Source organism: Tetrao urogallus, assembly GCF_951394365.1.
Source record: "Tetrao urogallus genome assembly, chromosome: 1".
In the NCBI taxonomy this organism is placed as follows: Eukaryota; Metazoa; Chordata; class Aves; order Galliformes; family Phasianidae; genus Tetrao; species Tetrao urogallus.
Genome location: NC_136813.1, coordinates 29,459,146 through 29,477,144, shown reverse-complemented (window position 1 = coordinate 29,477,144; position 17,999 = coordinate 29,459,146). Strand labels below are relative to the sequence as shown.

The window sequence follows — 17,999 nt, the reverse complement described above, 5'->3', positions numbered from 1 at the left end:
TAAATATGTTTGAGAGCTGATTCTCTTTTAGAGGTTCTGCATTTACTTTTTTTCTTTCTTTTCTAGTCGAGAAATTAAGACAGTTCAGCAGGTGCTATGTTTTATGGATGCCAGCAAAGAAGTGAATTTTTCCTCTAATCAATAATTTTCAAGAAATGACTGTTTGTGTAACACTAAAAATGACAGATAAGCTTCCAGTCTCAAGAGAGAAGGGATAGGCTTTCTTAAATAAGAAAAGTGTTGGTTACTGGGAAGATGCAAAGTGGCATTGATGACCTACCTCACTACTTGTTTTTATGGTGCCTTGCACCTGGAGGTATGGACTTCTGAAAATTGGATCACACAAGATATGTTGATGAAAGCTTAGTGTTTCACGCATTCTATGTTAACATTATGTAGATGTCAAAAATTGATTTTATGTAGGTGTGTACATGTGATATACAGATTGCCTGGGATACTCAACATCACTATATATAGGTAAATCTCTGTATAGGTAGGTTACCAATGGTTATTTATTAGGGATCAACTTAATTGGTCATAATTTCATTCAGATTTAAAAAATAAAAACTGGCCTTAATAGGATACATAACTGTACTGCTACTGTTGACATTTAAACTAGGAATTGCATTCAGGTCCAACACCACTGAGACAACTTGAACAAAAATATCTGTAGGATGAATAAATATGAAGACACCGTAATTTCAGGGAACAAACCTGTTTGGAAACAAACCTGACAGTGTTCCTGTGGATCTCTCAATTTGTCGTGTCCATTAGGATAAGAAAGGGCTGATCTGACTGCTTTTGGTGACTGCAGTTCATTGAATTGCTCTGATTTATGGTAGGCAAATTCTGATCGTAAATGCAAAGTGCTCTTTACAAATGTGAGGATCAACAACCTTTGTTAAAAATTCTATTGTGCCTTAAGCTGTGGGAGAGTATTTATCCTGCTACCTCTCTGACCTTGTACTGGATTAGAATGCAGAGCTAATTTTTCTTTAAAAGTGTGTAGTGCTGTAATAATTTCTCTGTGACTTTAGTATCAGAAGAAAAATGGATCTTAAATATGAGAATATTTTTACCCTTTCTAAGAATTCCAAGAAGCTTGGAATTTCTTGATTGTCACATTCACAGGTATTTTTTTCTGAGTGACTTATCCCTTATGAGAATGGAAGACGATGCAGAAGAATTACATCTACAAGTAAATACCACCTTTCTCCCCTCCATACTGACTTCAACACACTCAGTACCTACAAACTGAAGCAGGCTACTGTGCTTCTCTGGAACTTAACATGTTTAGTAGGCATTTTCTCAGCTACTGTAGAATAAAACGTGTTGTGAGCTTACAGATGGCAGGGTTCTAGAGGGATTGGTGCTACGTGCAGTCCTTCCAGAAAGAGACTTTTTTTGAAACTTGCAAGAAGTTTAAAACTTTAAAGAAACAACAGTAAAATACTCCCTGTAACAGACTTTCTGTGTAAGCCACTGCTTAGGACTTCATATGTGTGGGTGTTGAGCAGAAGGTGAGTGCAAACACTGAGCCGCAGGCAGTAAGCTTGTGGGATCAAGGTCTAACAGCACAGGCATCTCAAAACCCATCAACAAAACATGAGACAGACAACTATGTGATAACAGAACAACATGGGGAGAGGTATTATTTTTTCTCATGCTCTTCCTCAGCTGCTGAAAGCACACACTTGTCTCCAAAACTCAAAAGACAAATTTATGAGTGAATATTGTCTGTAGCTGACACATGAAAAAGAAGCAATGAAGAAACTTTTCAGAGAGATCCCTGGATGACATATAAGATACTCTTATCAATTGTAGAAGCATTCAACAATAACTGGTACAGTAGTGCTTCAAATGCATGCTTAGCACATTATTGTGCCTAAGTAACATCTTGATATGCAATGAATATATGGAGAACTGACTAAATAAGCAAAATGACAGCAAGCTATCCTCCCACTGAAAGGTAAAAAAATTACATAGAAATTAGCACTCCTAATTTGGAAAATGAAGGGAAGGGAAGGGAAGGGAAGGGAAGGGAAGGGAAGGGAAGGGAAGGGAAGGGAAGGGAAGGGAAGGGAAGGGAAGGGAAGGGAAGGGAAGGGAAGGGAAGGGAAGGGAAGGGAAGGGAAGGGAAGGGAAGGGAAGGGAAGGGAAGGGGAAGAGGAAAAACACTTTCCCTTAAACCACATAGACACAAATTTTCCTTCTTTGGTAAACCAGTATTCAATGAGTCACATGTTTGAACTAGTGGAGAAGTGATATAAAATGGTATGCTATCTAATTCTTGAGTCAGTCATTCCATGTACAAGATGGCTTTTCTTTGTTTTCTCTTCCCTCTGCTGTTAATGTAAAACTGAGTAAGACTAAAAATCACTCACCTCTAATCAGAACTGAATCTTCAACATACTGCTCATAAAAATGCTACACTATGGATATGTGACACTAGTTGAGAAGCTGATTTTCATGAGATAGTCTTTAAGACAAAACCAAAGAGCAGGATATCACAAAATTCCTCTGAATCTAATATTCATTCCTCAAAGTAAAACAGCACTAGTTAGCCTGTTGTAATTTTGCAAATTTCTGTGGTGAGCTGGCTTGAAGCAACAAGCCCTTCCGGGTGGGCTTTTACCTCCTGGCATGCAACCACATCACAGACTGCCATTCTGCTGGATGCATAGGGTCTGAGAAATTGCATAATTTGAAAAGGAAGCTTTTAATGTTTTGGAAAGTTCAGCCAGCCTTACATGTCTCATGACATAAGGATGCTCCCCAAAAAGGTAATTCTGAGCTTAGAAGCTTGTACTGCTGCGGGAAAAGGTTCTGCTTTTTGATTATTATCTCTTCTGGTACCTTAGCAAAGTCTAATGTTTCATGGATTAAGAAGGTAAGTGGATAAGAAGGTAACAACATCTCCAACTCAAGCAACACTTACAACTGTCTCTAATTTGCTGGAGTGGAAAAGGTTCCTTAAAACAACAGGGCATGAAGGCCAGCATTATTAATAAACCCCCAAACCATGAACTTAGTTCAAACAATAATATAAATGATCTTTCATAAGAGATCAGAAATAGAGTTTAGGCTGTGAGCCCCGTGAAATCACTCATGAAGAAATCTGTTCGTGTTCTCTTCAGAACCAACAATCTTCACTATTATGAATAGGTCTCATGCTCTTGAAGGCTAAATACATGAGTAAGAGCACAAAAGCTGTATATTGGAGAGGGCACTATAAGGAAGGTCACTTTATAGAACGCATGAAGTGTAATTTGGAAAAGGATGCTAATACCAGCTATATCAGATTGTGAGGAAGCTGAAAACAGCATATGCTCTAATACTGTCTTTTATTGATTTTGCTGCCAACATCCCACTTCAACAATGTTACAGCCACACTTCAAGATTCTTAATAGAAGGGGTTGGAGAAAATCAATATACAGAGCTTGCTTCTGCTCCCATTGAAGTCAATGGGAGTCTCACTATTAACTGCAATGAGCACAGGACAGAATTCAGCCTGTTTTGGTGCTTTGTGTTTGTTTTTCCCTTCCTTTCTTATTTAACCTCCTACAGGGCAATGCACACTGTTATTCTGTGTTTTAGAAAAGTCCCATTCAAGTAATGCAATTCCCTACCAAACTGCAAGTGTACGCATTCAGAAATGATGCCCTGCTTTATGAAGCCTAATGAAAAATTATAGCCTGTATCCTGAAAAGGGAAAGTTATAATAAAAGATATAGGATTTGAAATAAATTCTGATAACAAAATCATTTTTTTCTTAAAAATATTTTCATTCAGATATCAAGCAAATAAATAAAAACAGTTCAGCTTTCATTGACTCATGAAATTACTTTCAATGCATGTTGTTTGCTGTATTACAGAGGGGATACACCCAAACTTCTTTGCACTACTATTTTAATGCTATTTACACAAAATGAAATATGCTAAAATTATCTCAAAAAATTATAGACATCATCTTCGTTCCAACAACATGCTGTTAATTTTGTTCTAGCATGAATGCAAAACATATTTTAACATGCTGTCAAAATGAGATACTAAGAATGTCAATAAAATGACACTAAAATAAATGTAAATTTAGATTGCTGTCACAAGTGGCTGCTTGGTTTTGTGAAGATGTTAGGTTGCTATAGCATTTTCCATAGCAACTTTGCATCTTATTACATAAATAATCCCTCAGTGTCCTTAAAGCTTGCTAAAAACAGGATTAAATCTATTCTCATATGTAATGATCCTGCATAAAACCTTATCAGTACAAAATACCCAGAAAACATAAGAAAATGTAATCTAGATAATAGTATTTCTGGCAGTTGAAAAGCATCAAAGCACAACAGACTTGTTTTGTAGTTAACGGGACATCCTCCTAAAACCCTTATCAGGGGAGTGTCTTTCAAGTGTCTATTTCCTCCAAAAATGGAATGTTAGGTTGGTAACCCCTTCAATGCTGGGTTCCCAAAGCCAATGGGTTGACCCAGTGCCTGGGAGAGGAAGAGGCTGCCTGCCCTGTTCCCTGGGGCAGACAGGCTTGGCAACTCTCTGCAACTCCCTGAAAGGAGGTTGTGATGAGGTGAGGTTGGACTCTTCTCCCATTTAGGGAGGGGGACAAGAGATAATGGCCTCAAGTTGCACCAGGGGAGGTTCGGGTTGGATATTAGGAAAAAGCTACTATCCAAAAGAGTGCCCAGGCACTGGAAGAGGCTGCCCAGGGAAGTGGTGGCATCTCCATCCCTGGAGATATTCAAGAACAGTGTAGATGTGGCATGGAGGGCATGGTTAGTGGGCATGGTGGGGATAGGGAGATGGTTGGACTATATGATCTTAGTGTTTTTTTCCAGCCTTAATGGTTCTGTGTTTCTGTCTCCAGACTTGACTCACAACATTTCTGCTAAATTCAGCTGCACAAGTAGAATTAACAAATGTAGTTATGCTACAAGTAGCATAACCAAATGGACTTAAAAGTGGAGGCACAAAATTAAGCCCCTAAGTACATGCTTCCTGAATTTCAGCCAATTTTTGTAAAAGAGATGGGAAAATCAGAATGCATTTTAAAGTACAATATTGGAGTCTGCCTCATGATGACAGCTTTGAACTGGCATGCTGGGAAAGGCACTAGAGCAGACTATCCTTGCATTAAGGGAGTAATCATTTTGTGCTGCTTTCTAGAGTTCATCTCTGATGGTCCCAGGGAGTAAAGCTGATTGTTTCTGTGGTCTCCAGAGCATTGCCATTCACAGGGAAGTTATGCCAATCACAGAGCCCAGAAAGGGTTATTCAGCTGTTTTCTCTGACCAGAGAGGGGGATTGCATCTGCATGGTCACAATTTGTTTTTTCAGACCTAAATTATTTTCTTTTTGAGACAACTTATAAAACCTAGTTGGCAGATTTTGCTTACAGGTTTCATTTTCCTCGTGTAAGTCTTTGTATGCTTATTGCCATAGGGCTGATTATGGCATCAGCTGCTAATGGCTTTGAAAGAGTTTTGATTTATCTGAAGAATAAACCAATGCCAGCCCATTAATTTTTAAAGTAAATAAATCTTGCTATTTTACATTATCTTTATCAATAAATGTTTAAAAGGAAGACAAGGAAATTATGGGCTTGCTAAATATCAGGATTGCTTTCAGAAAATCTGTGTTAAAAAGCTGTTAAATGGAGAAGTAATGACAGAAAAAAATGTCAGACTTTTGTTTAGAACAATAACTCCCATGAAAACAGGCCAAAAAAAAAAAAAAAAAAAGCTCCCCACCCCTCCAAAACCACATAAAGGACTAGGTTTACAAGAAAGGAAAGGGTGAACAACCTGATTGTGGAATCAGTAGGAAGACAAAGACCTGACATGAAATTCATCATGACACCAGGTCAGGCAGAGGGAAAGGAAGAGCAAAGCTCAGCTCCACACAGCTGGGGGGCTCAGTGATTTCTATTCCAAGTTGTAAAAAGATTGTAGTGAGCTTTCCTACTAGCTTAATCCTGCTATAAAGCATAGTTTCCATCACATGTGTGCATCTCTGCATTCAAACAAGACTTAAAGAAAGCAAAAGAAGATTAAATTGCAGGGGAAAAAAAAAAAAGAAAAAAAAAAAAGGATGAATAAGCACCAAGCAGATCACTTTGGTGTTGTTTCAGGCTTTCCTTGAAAACTTGCCAGGCTTGCAACTTCCAGGATAGACTTCAGGACAATACTATAAAGCCTGTCTTATGCTGCATGCACAAGGTGCAATTGTCACATCTTGACTTTCACAAGGACTTAGGCTCTCTTGCCAGATGGACTGCCTGCCATCCTCACTGTCTCCTATGGCAACTAACTCCACTGATGTTGCAAAGAGCAAGGATCGGCTCAGAGGAGTACTTTAAGATACAGGCTACTGTCCAAGATGTCAAGAGCTGTCGTGTCTAAACTTGGCACCTGCCTAGGTATGTTTCACTATCCTGACAAGAAAGTCTCAGCTGGCCTGAATTGGAAGGCAGTGCTTATCTTGTGTATCCAAACTGGGCATATGCTGATTAATCTACAATTTATTATTTGCATGCGATCACCAGGGGAAGTACATTATTAAGATCATAGAATCATAGACTCATAGAATGGCTAAAGTTGGAGAAGACCTCGAAGATCATTTCGTTCCAACTCCCTGCTGTGGACAGAGTTGCCACCTGCCAGATTAGGCTGCTCAAGGCCCCATCCAACCTGGCCTTGAATGGTTCCAGGGGTGGGGCATCCACAGCTTCTCTGAGCAGCTTGTGCCAGAGCCTCACCATCCTCTGAGTAAAAAATTTCCTCCACCATATAACCTAAATCTCTCCTATTTTAGTTTAAAACCATTCCCCCTTGTCCTATCACTATCAAACCATGTAAAGAGCCAGTCCCCCTCCTGCTTATTAGCTGCCTTCAAGAAATAAAGAAACGAGGCCTCTTCTTCAAGCTGAAGAAGACCAACTCCCTCAGCCTTTCTTCAAAGGAGAGGTGCTCCAGCCCTCTGACCATCTCTGTGGTCCTCCTCTGGACTTGCCCCAACAGCTTCACATCTTTCTTGAGCTGGGGATGCCAGGCCTGGATGCAAAAATAGACCTCATGACGGCAGAACAGAGAGGGAGAATCCCCTCCCTTTCCCTGCTGGCCACTCCTCTTTGGATGCAGCCCAGGATACTGCTGGCCTTTTGGGCCACTTCTGGCTCAGATGCATCATCAGGTAATACAATGGAATGAAATGTTCCCGGGCCCTAAAGGGTGGGCTGTTCCAAATATTTGGCTGGAGACAGCCCTATTCTGAGGTGTTTATCATCCATGCAGACAAGACAGCCAGTGGGGGAATTAAAGGAAGTATCCTTGCCTCCACTTGATACTGAGATACTATGCATACATTGATTTGTCCTGGCGTGAATTCTGTAGCAGAACTGGGACTTGGCCAATGGCTCTGGAATCTCTGTTCCATCTTTCCTGTGTTCCTTTGCAAGCACCACGTGTTCCTTCCTTTCCCCTGGTGCTGGCTGCCATCTCTCACTGCAGCTGGAGTTGTTCGAATTAATAGTGCATCACAGAGAACTGCAAAAGCAAGAGATTAACCCATCTCCCCTTAAAAATAAAATTACAGGTGACTTCTAGGTATAAACCAAACTTCAGCTCTTTCCTACAACATGCAGCTTCACTTCACTAATTCTTAAAATTACTTTGGAAGCTTTTACATGTGGATCCTTACTCCCAGTGCCAGCAGGTGGGAGATGAAGCATCCATAAATCCTGATCGTTCTAAAGATTTTCCTACATCCTCTAGACTTCAGCACAGAATCTCATTTTTTCCACAGATATAACGCTTCAGTAGCTGCACCTTGACTTTCAAATGTATTAACTGAGTTGCCAATCATCATTTCTTTTTTTCTTAGCAATCTCCCAACTTTAGCAATCCTCTTGTCCCTTTAAACTATAGAATCCACAACGCAGAAAAATCACTGTTCAAGGACTGAATTTTGAAAAAAAAACAACCATTGTTCTGAAGGAATAGCTGTGCCCACAGAACAGATTCACTTACTTTCAGGTCAGCCTTTTGCCATCTTTTCTCATAAAGGAAATAATCTTTGGTCTGTAAATCAAGAGGGAGGGATTCCTGTGATTAGGCATGTATGCTGGCTCAGCTAACTTATTGTTTTCCCTATTCTCTGGAGTGTTTAGGGGGGTCTGGCATCTGTTTGAGATGCTATCCAACCGAACTAGCAGGTAGTGATGCCTTCACTTTGACTGAAGATTTAACTTGTACATGCTAGAGTAGAGTATCAACTAGCCCAAAGGAGAATGACCTGTAAAATATCAGGAAGAGCAGAAGATTTTTGTGCAGGAGGCAGCCCTGTCCTGTATACTGGAGGATGGAAGACAGGTCCAGGAGACCAAAGGTCCCAGTTCTTATTCCAGCTGTGCTGCTGAGCCAAAGATATCAGCAAATCAGGTTCACAAGTAGGAGAAGAGCAATTGGCAAATGAAAGTAGAATCATAGAAACAGAATCCTTTGAGTTGGAAGGGACCTCCAGGGGTCATCTAGTCCTACTCCCCTGCAATGAACATGGACATCTACAGCTACATTAGGTTGCTGAGAGCCCTATCCAGCCTGGTCTTGAGTGTCTTTAATGGCAGGACATCCACCACATCTCTGGACAGCCTGTTCCAGTAGAGGATTCAAGTCTAGAATGGAGTGATGAACCTTGCAACAAGTCCCTCTTCATCTATTCCCTATTGCCTCAAGCAAGTAGCAAGCCTGAATTTTCCCAAACAAACAATATGCAGATTTCTAACAGACAACACAAATTGCTATACTGCAAGACTTAATACCTTCCACAACTTGAAAAAAAGGACACAAACCACTTTTACTAACAGCTTTTTCATCATTTGTCTCAAATACCTGGAATTTGCAGTGAGGAGCCGTGAAACGCTCAGCACCACAGTATCTAAAAATGCCTGTAGATGTGGTGCTATTTCTGAATGAAAAAGGCTTGAGTAACAGAAAAAATTACACTGGAGGACTGCTGAAACTATAGACTTCAGTAAGACAGAATGAGGTCCTAGGAACCAGTCTGATTTGTTGAATTAATTTGAAATTATACCTTCACAGACCCGTGATTTAGTTAGGTGAATTGATGAAAAAAAGATCTGACACCACTGTGGGAGTCAGGGGGAATGTCTGTCACCTGTTGTGGATTTCGGAATGGTAACCTCCCAGAGGTATTCTTTCTACTTTCAAGTAGGTGATGAAATGCATTGGCCAGGCTGAAAAGTAAACTCCACAGGAAAATCCTTTGGATGGCAGAACAGGCAGTCCAAAAGTCTGGAATTATCCAAATCAATTCATCATGTCTGGTTGCTTCAGATATTTTTGGATTTAGTCTTTTAAGCATTTATGTTACATTCTGTCCTTGAATTGAAGAGAGACAATATACTCCTTGTGTTACTCAAGCTCTGCCCTCCCCATGGTTAACTGTTTAGGCAAACATTATAAGAGAAGGGATTAAAAATAAGGAAAGTGACAGTGTTTTCTCATCGTGCAGGATTGTTTCTTTGTCATGAAAGACTCCTAATAAAAGACATTCTTTGTAAAACAGAGGTGGCTATGAATAGAAATAGCCACTCCAGTGATAAAAAGGAGTGATTCTGGAAGAAAAGAAAGCTAACACCAATAATAATTTAAAAAATACTGTACATAAAAATGAAAAATAAATGCCCTTCTCTCACTTTCTTTTCATTTGTCCATATTTTATATACAAAAACTTCAAATTCCTCATATTGTCAGTGGCAAATGAATCAAACCTACATGCTTGACTTGAGAGTGGAATGTTAGAAGAAAGCTATAAAACATAATTTTAGAACTGGAGTACTGTATGTATACAGCAGGCTGGATCATCTCCACTAAGATCAAGAGGATGATTAATGGTAGAATGGACAATGATGGACAAGTACTCAAGTGGATTCACTGCCAAATTTTGATTTAGTTTGCATCACTCATCACTGAGTGGTGTCAAGTGCCACGTTATAACAATACAAATAAATGGAAGTAGTTTGGTACACAGTAGAAATCTCAGATATCAAGATGTTTGACAGAAATGTCCCTTTTTATAGAAGAAAAACAAACATGCTTTCTCATTTGTGATGTCATTAATCAGAGGCAAAAAGAATGACCTGCGTACTCAGCCCTAGGCATGCATATGTTAAACCAAGCTGAACTGATAAGTATGACAATTCAAAACATCATTACTCCTTTTCTGGAGCACAAGCTGTTTGTATTCCTGACTCTATCTTTCTGTTGTTAATTCTAGTGACTGCTCTCTACAAGATTGAACATAGTCAAGGTAAAATGATAAGACATTCAAAACAATCTCTGATTGCTAGCAGTGCCCTGCCTGCAGATACCCACTGTCACAGCTTCACACTAATGGTCTCTAGAAATTCCAAATCCACATAGTAAAACAAGCAAAAACGAAGGCTGCCTATTAGAGGTTTTATTGATGCATTTTTTCTTTCAGAAAAAAACATTAGTTCTCCCTTCAAGAGAAATACTTCAGTAAAACTTCATTCGCTAGAATGATGGTCCTTTCTTCAGTCTTTAATTCTGGAGACATTTGAACTCACCACACAGTATTTTGAGGAGTCAGTTTGTCTATGAACACTTCAACTCATTGAAGGGATGATATTCTTTCCTTTCTGAATATGGTGCCTACATATAGTAGTATAGACCTTCTACACATAAAAGTATAGACCAAACTTGTCCTCTTCAGACTCAAGGTTTCTTTCTTTACTACTTTCTCCTTCTTCACCTTCTGTAAAACTCACTGCTAGCTAGCAGTTCACAGTTTTGCTTTGGCTTCAGCTTCTGTAAATTTTCTTTCTGAAGATAAGTTTCCTGCTAGCTACTCCCAACTTCATCAGCCAATGTTAAGAAAACAAGCAAAGGTTCCATCCAGATCATGTTACCAGTAATTTAGTGAGCCAACTCTGAGTGTACACACTGGATATCTTGGGTATACTCATAAGAGGCTGAAAAAGTTGCTCTGCTTTCCAAATATTACAAGCACCATGGTTCTTTCTTTCATGATAGCCATCTAGTACATATCAGATTAATGCAGTACACAGTACTGTATTGCAAAATATGTACTGTTTAAATTCAATTTCACAAAACACAGTTAAAATTGTATAGTGTATTTGTTAGAGAGGCTGTGTACTTACTGCTAGGAATGGTAAGGCTTAGAGAATACTGACTGTAATAGAACTTCAGTGGTTCCATAGTAAGTTAGTTTTGGCAACCATGGAATAAAACTGTATTATGCAGGATTGCAAACAGTGTGCTAAAGACACATGATACTTTCAGCCATGGGCAGAATTAGAGAGTTTTCATCACTGTATATCATAGCAGGCAAGAGAAACCTCATAGAGACAGCTTGTACCATTCAGACAACTAGTTTATGAGGATTTAAAATAATGTTTTATACAATCAGCTATTAATTTGTCACTTCTCAGATGTAAGTTTTTGTTTGCTTTTAAAACAACAGCTGTATGTACTTGGAGACATTATAGTGGGATTTAGGCTTTACCTGAATCATCTACTCTCAGCTTTTTACTGGGATTGTCACCACTGTCATCATCAGACATTTCCATCTCCTCTTCCCGGCGGATTCCCATGAGCTGTTCGCTGTGAGCATTTCGGAGCTCCTAAAATCCAAAATGATCTTTTGTCAGTATTAACTTCCATAAAGTCACCACTTTATCAGTAGTATCTGTTTTTAAAACTGCTCTGATTTTTGATTATACATACTTTGTTATTGTAACGTTACCTAGTTGCCTGTGAATATTTATAAGAACAGTATCATGAAGAATTCTTCACAAGGAAGAATAGAACTTATAAAAGGTAACACTTGGGCAAAACGAGAGAGAAAGTGAGTCTTCATGTCAGGTGCTCTTTATTTAGTTCAACAAAACACAGAGGAATGTTTTAGCAGCAGAGATAGTGCTTAAAACTGGTATGAATTAGTCTGATTGATAGAGAAATTGTCGGCCTTCTTAAGGTATAAAGAATTCTAATTCTTGCTTTTCACTATCACTTGGGGAAGGATTCTTCTGGTCAAATGTAGGTTTCTCCACTAAAACTTGTTCCTACATACATCCTTCACAGAAATGTAAAAAGCCCAAGCACTTTGGGCAATTCACATCCATCACGTAACTATCAAAAATCAGATTAACTGCACTCTAAAACTGCCTAGTTCTCCCCACTGGCCGTATGGGCAACTGGGAGCAGTCAGTGGTGATGGAGCATCCTATATTTTAGGTTTTTAATGCTGACCAAAGCAGTCTCTCCTTCATCCCCCAATGCCCAGATTGCCTTGGGTTTGAAAGACTCAGCCTGACATCACCGTCCTGAAAGTTTCTGCATCATGATGGGAGACAACTACTTGGTATGTAGGTGACTGCCACAAGGGCAGGCAGCAGGAAGCCAGTGCGTGTCTCCTTGGGGAAAGGATCATCAGACGTGAGGGCTTTGTGGGAGTCTAGACAGTCTTTGTTCCCAGCAGAAAGGCTGGCATTGGTGCATTGGCTGGCCTTTTAAAGGCAGCGCTGAGAAGATTGAGAGAACTCTATTTTGTCCTAATAATCCTGTCAGGTGTAACATGGGGATGATGCACCGTGATTAGTGTAGGCCTTTTCAGCCTGCAGACAGCTAATTTTTCTGCCAACAAAGAGCCTAATTCCCAAAGAGGTGGTTTGAAATCTTCAAAACAAGGAAGAGGCACAAAACAGAAGGAAATGGAATTGAAGAGCCCAACCACAGCTCCTTGCAATTAACAATAAGCCATCAGTGAGGGACTGTGTGAAAAAGAAAAGGCGTTTCCCTTGAGCTGTGCCCACGGTTCATCAGGAGACCTCAAATACTCTGATAAATGTATACATGCCCGTTAATCGCAGCAAAGGCAAGGAGACTAATTAGTGGGCGTTCTACATCAAAGTGATTTCAGATTTGAAAAAAAAAACCAACTCAACAGACTGAAATGGTCAATCAGTATCTCACCCGATAGATGACACGTCTGGAAGAAATTAGCAAGATTATTTTTTCATTAGAAAATGCCACCTGCACTTTTTTTTGGGGGGTGGGGGAATACTGGCTACATACATGAGCAGACAAAAGGTTCCCTCCCCTTTGTTCCCTCCTGAAGAGGAAACAACTGGCCTTGGTGCCTCAATTTCTACACTATTTGTAAAGCCAATAATTTTCCATGGAGAATACTAAAGTGCATAACTGTTTGCTTTGTGCTCGGCTTTCTAGTAAAGCTTTCCCAAAGTCTGAAAAAAAGGGAAGGTGATCAGGTAATTAGCAAATCAGCAGATAATCAAAGCTAAATCAAAGCTGTAATTTGGTACATTTCCATCATATTTCACATCTGAAAAAAAAGGCATTTCTAAAACATATTGATTTACTGAGAGACTTTGTATGTTTTTGAATTGCTTTTATTATCCTATTCTCCTTTTTAGAAAAACAAAAGGCAATAATACTTGAAAAAGCAAGTAGTAAGTCAGCATTTCTAGAAAGATCAACTCTTAAACATTTTCTTCCATTAAACATTTGTTTGTTTGTCAATTTGCTTTATTTTGTAGTCAGCAAATCAATGATACACCATATCCCTTTATAGAAAGTAAGTTTAAGAAGGGATAGTCTTAACATAATTGAAATAAACTAACAAATCATAATTTTCATACCTTTCAGAAAGATAAGACAAATATCAGCTCCCAACTTCCCAGCTTCCAATTAAACCAAGGCTTTAACCACTACTTTTATGAAATATTGTGAACAAAATGCAAAATACAGTTTGTACCAATAAATTATGCTAACATTTTATTTTAAGTGTCCCATTATTGTGAAGTCATTTGGTATTCACCATAATAGCGCCGATAATAAAGAATTCATTTGGTATTCATGTGGATGTTACATTTAGTGCCATTGGTATTCAACTGTAATTTAGCATTAGTTAATGGGCACTTAAAATGTTATCCAAATGATTTATATCACAGCACTTAGTGTTTCTCAAACTAAGTGTACAACACTCATTTTCCAAGTGTACTACAAAATAATTAAATAAGTGCGCCTTACCTTCTAAAGTTTTTATTTTGAGACAGAGAAAAATCATTTAGAGGACTGTGATACTAATAATCGACATACTGTATTATGTGAAGGTAAGCCAACTGCGTGTGAATGGCTCATATTTAAAAAAAAAAATAAAAAAAAAAGAAGAAAGAAAGAAAGAAAACAAAGACAGCGGTACTTACTTTTTAAAATACAGGTTCATAGCGTATATACTGAATTAAAAAACAAAGCTGGATGACCAAAACATAGGATGAGGTCTGTTGCTTCCCTTGCAGCCACTTGTAGCAACGAGAGTTTGAGTCCCAATTCCTCTGCTCATGCTTATGACAGTCACACATGCATGTTCCCACATTGCTAACTCTGTGTGGCATCATGATTGCATTTACACTCTTTTCTTTGCAAGCAATATATTTAGAATCAATACAAATGATTTATCTATTTTAGTAAAGAAAAATATAAAACAAATGGGAAGGAGTATGTCGTAATTCTGGACTGAATATGATCAAGATTTTATTTAAGAAATTCTCTTACATTATTTTCTGGCAAAGTTATCTTAGGATGACCATGTGATGGTACAACCAGAAAAAAATCTGTGCTACAGAATCCTCTTTTAGAAACCAGATCACGATGACTCCTAAAAAGATGTTTTTCTTTAATAATTCTTAATTCTCTTCTTAGTTGAAAATAGCATTACTAATTTCACTACTTCAGTTCATTATTTTAGATAGTAAACATATTCCTCCAACGATCTCCCAAATCTTGCATGAAAAATAAAAACACACTGCTCTCTGTCTTAGCATTATTTAATGACTGTTATCCTTATGAGAGCAATGGGAACAATTCATACTGTAGATGAGATTGTAAAACGGCCAGTTGATTAACAGCTAAAATGGCAGCTGTAAATATTGCTGAATACACTATGTCCAGCTACAATCACACTCGTTCTGTGTCAATCCAGCTGTGAGATGATGGATAGAAAGTAATAATAAAATCACCAACCTCAGAATGCTTTCGCCAAATGTCTATGTTCTTTCGCTGGGCTTTCGAGAAATGGTCCCAAGCTTTTTGTCTGGTAGAAGCGTTGAAAACGGCGACAATCTGCTCAACTTTGGTGAACAAGGAAGTCAAACAAGACAAGCAATTTATGTTGTGATCACTATAGAGAAGCAAAGCAAAGACACTAGGAGTCTATGGATGATGTCATTACTGAAACAACATCATCAATATCCATCCAATGATGTGTCTTTTGTACTTACATTTTATCAATGTTGGAGATGTCTCCCTTCAAGTCTGTCTCCACAACTTTAGTCTACACAACTTATAACCACGTACCAAAGAACATGCATGCAGCTGCTTCCCAGTGATGTCTGCAATTATTTTCTGTGCAGTCATGTGCCTTTATATGTGTGGCTATAGTCATGTGACTATAGGCATGAAACTCAGGGCTTAAACCTGACATGTAATCCCCAGCTGCCTGTAGATGAGTAGGATGTGCAAATGAAAGCATGAAAAATAAGCAGGATCTGCTCTCAAATGTGGGACAGTGGGAATTTGCCAGCAGGTAGGAAGGGCTAAATCATGTTTAAATGCTACATGTGTAACAGCAGCTGCTACTTCTCTTTTATTGAATATATAGAAGCTCACCTGTGCTAGCTCATTTCCTCTCACGTCCATGGTGTACTCTTTTTATATATATGAATCATTACAATTTTCTGCTTTCAAGGAAGATATGTGAAATGGGCTTCCCTCATTCAACTCTAATGAATTCATTCTGAAGCCAGACATCATTTTATAGGGCAGTTGTCAATGATGATGAAGATACTTAAGTTTTTAACTGCTTCTTCATCCAAAACAAGAACCTCTTCTCCCAGCTCTTGTATTTCTGTTCACATCAGTTACAAGCAATGTTGTCCTTCCAAAACAGTGACCTGCCTCAAAAAGATTTGGCTGAGATGTAAGTTGCCTTGATCTTGGCACAGTTTACTACAAGACCTCTGGATTCTTGGGCTGAAATATTTTTCACTCTTGTAATGCTTTGCTTGCAATGCCTCCTTCTCCCCTCCTTCATTGAAGGAGAAAGTAGCAGAGTGCTGTAATGACTTCTGATCTGGTCTCTCACCGAGTTGACTGCTGTCTTCTCTCCTTCACTCCTCAAATCAGAGATGTGAAAGATACTGCTATACATAACAATCTATTATTCCTAAAATGGTGAGCTTACTTTGTAAGTCAGTGATAGATCTTTCACTTCTACTTCTGGAAATTAATCACATTCATTTATTTTATTCTTTTTTACCTCTATGCAGGTTGCTTCCAGATTCAGGAGGTGGTAGCAAAGTGAAGGCTGGTATCTTTTCTCACTTATTGAGTGATAGGATACAAGGAAATTGCCTTAAATTGCACCAGGAGATTTTTAGACTGGTTATTAGGAAGAACTTTATGGTTAGGGTGGTTAGGCATTTGAACAGGCTTCCCAGGGAAGAGGTAGAGTCCTCAGCCCTGGTGGTATTTAAGAAATGTGTGGATGTGGTACTAAAGGACATGTTTTAGTGGTGGCCTTGGTATTGTTAGATGACAGTCAGATGTGATAATCGTAAGGGTTTTTTCCAACCTAAATGATTCTAGAGTGCCATACAACGGAAGATTTTGTTTGCAATCTTCTGGGTTACTTAATTAACTTCTAAAGATACAGAAGTACGTCTTCTATTAAAACTAAATTTTATATGTTTTATACTAGCAAAGTTGCTTCAAAACTGCTGTGTTGCTTCAAAACTGCTGTGATGATCTGATCCATTTGTGATCCCTATGAGTTTCAGTTGGAGATATGATAATTTCAGCGTATTAGAATTTGCTTGGAGTGGAGGTGGATGCATCAACAAAGTAAGGCAGTGTACATTTTTCAATTAATTTCAAAAGAATGAAAATGCTGAAGCACTTTATTATTACATGTGTAGAAACTGAGGCTAGAATTTAATTACTATCACCGTGTTGATGACCCAGGTGCTCAGAAAATCTTGCTTAATTAAAAATCTGTTTTTAGTTTGCAAGTGGAAATTCAAGTAGAAAAGATTGACAAAGATATATGGAAGATCTGGTTTCCCATTTTACACTAATGGATATTAATATGATCATATGAAGTTTGAAAAACATTTGAACTTTGAAGTGTTTAATTTGCATTCTGTGAACAGGTGCTAAAATTTAACAAAAGTCATTATATGATCGTTTTAGAAACTATCCTCAATGGAACACCAGACAGGAGGTGTCAAAGAGTTTTTTGTACATAGCTACAACAGACAAAATGGAGAGCACAAAAAGGATCTCCTTCACTTACTTAACTCTCAAATATTTGAAAGAAAGAAAAAGGTTGGATACTATGAGTACTAGATGTTAAAAACCAAGGAATATAGAGAAATATCACCCAGTGGGCTACAAATGATGATAAGGGAAACTGAAGGGAGAATAATGAATGCCCTTCATAACTCATGTGATGATTAACAACATCTACGATTTAGAAATTTCTTTGTACGTGCTGTTAGGTAAAGTTACCCTTCTGTTCTTCTCATACTCCAGTGCTTATTGTGCTCAATTCGCTTCACTTTTGAAAGGATGGGTGTGAAAGTAAAGTCAGATTCTGAGATCAGCCAAGAATCCTGAGGGTCATGGAAGCATTGACTCTGAGACTTAGAGAAAATGATGTTTGGGGCCTTATGGAAATAAATAATCATATACATCAAACACCAGTGTCTCACTTTTATGTATTCCAAGAAATTATCAGCATATATACAGCAATTATACACAGCATGTTAGGCTATGGCGTATTACAAACAATGGTTAGGTAACATCAAAAATAAAAGGTCTCCAAGCATTACATCAGAGCTAAGGAGC

General features: G+C 38.5%; 1 protein-coding gene across 1 annotated transcript in view; it reads right to left on the bottom strand.

The window, feature by feature from the left end:
• ENOX1 (ecto-NOX disulfide-thiol exchanger 1) overlaps positions 1-17,999 on the bottom strand; it is a gene marked incomplete at its 3' end in the record, with an annotated part of 137,633 nt that overhangs the window by 48,813 nt on the left and 70,821 nt on the right. Inside the window, exons 6-7 of the mRNA XM_079549340.1 lie at positions 15,117-15,223; positions 11,578-11,695 (exon numbers count right to left, since the gene is read on the bottom strand). Coding sequence (XP_079405466.1) covers positions 11,578-11,695; positions 15,117-15,223 — 225 coding nt within the window. The remainder of the gene's footprint in view (positions 1-11,577; positions 11,696-15,116; positions 15,224-17,999) is intronic.